The 2,500-nt window shown below is 37.5% G+C and overlaps 2 protein-coding genes across 3 annotated transcripts in view; both read left to right on the top strand.

Annotated features, from left to right (window-relative positions):
• The window catches only part of LOC125036619 (zinc finger protein 493-like), a 15,790-nt gene extending 13,360 nt beyond the window's left edge, over nt 1–2,430 (top strand). Inside the window, exon 2 of the mRNA XM_047629375.1 lies at nt 1–2,430. This exon is cut by the window's left edge and continues 1,737 nt beyond it. Within this exon, the coding sequence (XP_047485331.1) occupies nt 1–599 (599 nt within the window). The 3' untranslated portion in view covers nt 600–2,430.
• LOC125036608 (zinc finger protein 493-like) overlaps nt 1–2,500 on the top strand; it is a 23,177-nt gene that overhangs the window by 14,031 nt on the left and 6,646 nt on the right. The window lies entirely within an intron of this gene.

The raw sequence follows: 2,500 nt of genomic DNA, 5'->3' as shown, positions 1-2,500 counted from the left end.
ATGATGAGAAGAGGTTCCAGTGTGACGACTGTGGGAAGAGGTTTGCCCAGAAGAGTCATCTCAACAGCCACAGGTTTGTTCATACTGAGGAAAAGCGGTATGAGTGTCAGGATTGCGGCAAGAAGTTTACTCACCAGAGCCACCTCATCAGCCACAGTTTCGTACACCGCGAAGAAAAGAAGTTCGAGTGTCCAACTTGCAAGAAGAGGTTCACACATGAGAGTCACCTCAACAGCCACAGCTTTGTGCACAGTGAGAGGAGGCTGTATGAGTCTCAGAAGCAGTTGCCTGAAAAGATGCAGCTGAACAACCAGTTGCCTACCAACCTCAGTACTCAACTCAACAGCAATCTGACAGCCCAGATTAACCAGAATCTGACAGCGCAACTAAACTCCAATATTACAGCTCAGATCAACACAAATTTGACAGCGCAAATTAACACTAATCTGAGTAACCAGCTTAATAGCCACTTCCTGGAGCAGACTGATAAGAAGCCGATCGAGTATGAGGAAAATGGGAAACTATTCATTCCACAGTCATATCAACAGCCGTATGCCTATGCACAATGGGAACACGTACGGACATTATGGTCACTGTAGTCAAGTTTAGGTATGCAGTGTTAAAATTTAGTGTATATGGTACGGCATGGGGATATTCTGTACATTGTCATACCTGTACACGCCTTGTTTATCCAGTGATGTACTTCAGCTAGGGAGACAGGTGGTTGTCTTGAGTGATCTGCTGGTTAAACCAACTGTGGTTCTCCAGTGTATGGAATGTGATTGACTAACCTCTGTTGGAGGAATTCTGTATAGTAGTCCTTTGCCACAAAGGTGGAGATACTGGAATTACTCTTTTTCCATATTCTAAAGCTCGGTGTGGATTAAGTAGGTAAAAGACCTAGTGATGTTTTATAATAAGTAAATGATCTAATATGATGTAAAAGAAGTAATTATGAATTGTATGATGAAGTAACTTTAATTATATATATATATATAACTGAGTTTATATGATCATGATTTATCTTTAATAAGAGGTAAGTGATAATAGTAGGGACCACCAAGTCCCAAAAGGTATTGTGATTAGTCTTTGAAAGTAGTGATATCTGCCTTGGCTGTAGAAAGTTGATGCAACTTTTAACCTTGCAAATGATCCAAGTAACTTATTATGAGGATAGACCCTTGTTGAACCATGGAGGTTCAGCATAAACACAATATTACTTAAGCTGTTACTGTATTGAAATAGGCTTTGGATACCTCAAGGTGTAACTTAGTGTTTTCCTCCCTAGTACTGAGAGCATATTATGTAGTGGAAGCCAGCAGTACTAGGGATTCTAAGTCTCTCTAGAGGGTATCAGTAGGTGCTTTGAAAACATCTTCAGTGATCTTTTTACCAGTGATATTATATATTTATCCTTATATTCAGCATTTAGAACCATCACGAGACTTATGTAAGTCACTTGTGTCAAAGGGATCCTTCAGATCAGACCCCCGGTAGCATGTACGATAGGACAGTGATCTCCAAGGGCCCCTGTTTCAAGCACCCTGACACCCATCACAAACTTTTAGCCTGGAACTCAGTCCTCTTTATCATACCTTTATCACCCTTTGCTAGTTTTCACTCTTTATAGGTCTCATATATGGAATGTGATCTTATGATATATTTGTATGTATTAAATGTAGCTTTGATGGTTGTGAAGTCTCATGTTATGGGATATGATAACTGCATTTCCATTCAGATTTTACACCTAAATAATGTTTAATAGTGAAGAGATGATCATTATCATTTCATTGCATTACCTGATAAGCTAAAAAATGTATCTCCTTTGTGAGACTTCACTTCTTGAAAAGGCTTATTTCATGTCTACATTGCAAATTTGATCTGTAGACAAGAGGGGATTATGGGAGTAGTATTGTTTTTGGAGGTTATTGATAGTTAACTGGTAGTTTACAAACACTAATAGAGCCGTAACTGTTATTATTATAATGAATCGAGGCATTCTTGTATTACGTCATTAGGGGTTAGTTGGTGCTGGATGAATGTTGAATGAATGTTAGTCCATAGTATAAAAAAACCCAGATCCAATCAGTTTCAAAAGAAACAAGTGATCTGAAGAACTTGTAGATGTATTTAGCAATGCTCCTTTGCCTTGTCTCAGGGTGCAGGGCAAGACCTTATGAATGGCACTTGTTCCATTGGCTTTATGTAGCTTTAACTTTTTCTTGGGCTTAGTTCAGCATTTCACATTTAAAAATTAATGGTAATTAATGGTTTACTTTGTCACAAGTATTGATGTTGCAGGATTTCAATTATTGTGAATGACGTAACACTTGAATTTCTCTGGGAGAAAAGTTATAAAAATCTGAAAGAATATCATAAATCATGTATATCTTTTGTTTAATAAAATTTTATATCACACAGAAAACAAAATCTGTCTTTGTGTTATATACCACAAAAGAACCTGATGGCTATTAGATAAATAGGAAAAAGGGAAAATATT

This window comes from Penaeus chinensis, chromosome 2, assembly GCF_019202785.1.
Source record: "Penaeus chinensis breed Huanghai No. 1 chromosome 2, ASM1920278v2, whole genome shotgun sequence".
Classification (NCBI taxonomy): Eukaryota; Metazoa; Arthropoda; class Malacostraca; order Decapoda; family Penaeidae; genus Penaeus; species Penaeus chinensis.
This window is presented reverse-complemented; position numbering and strand designations above follow the sequence as displayed.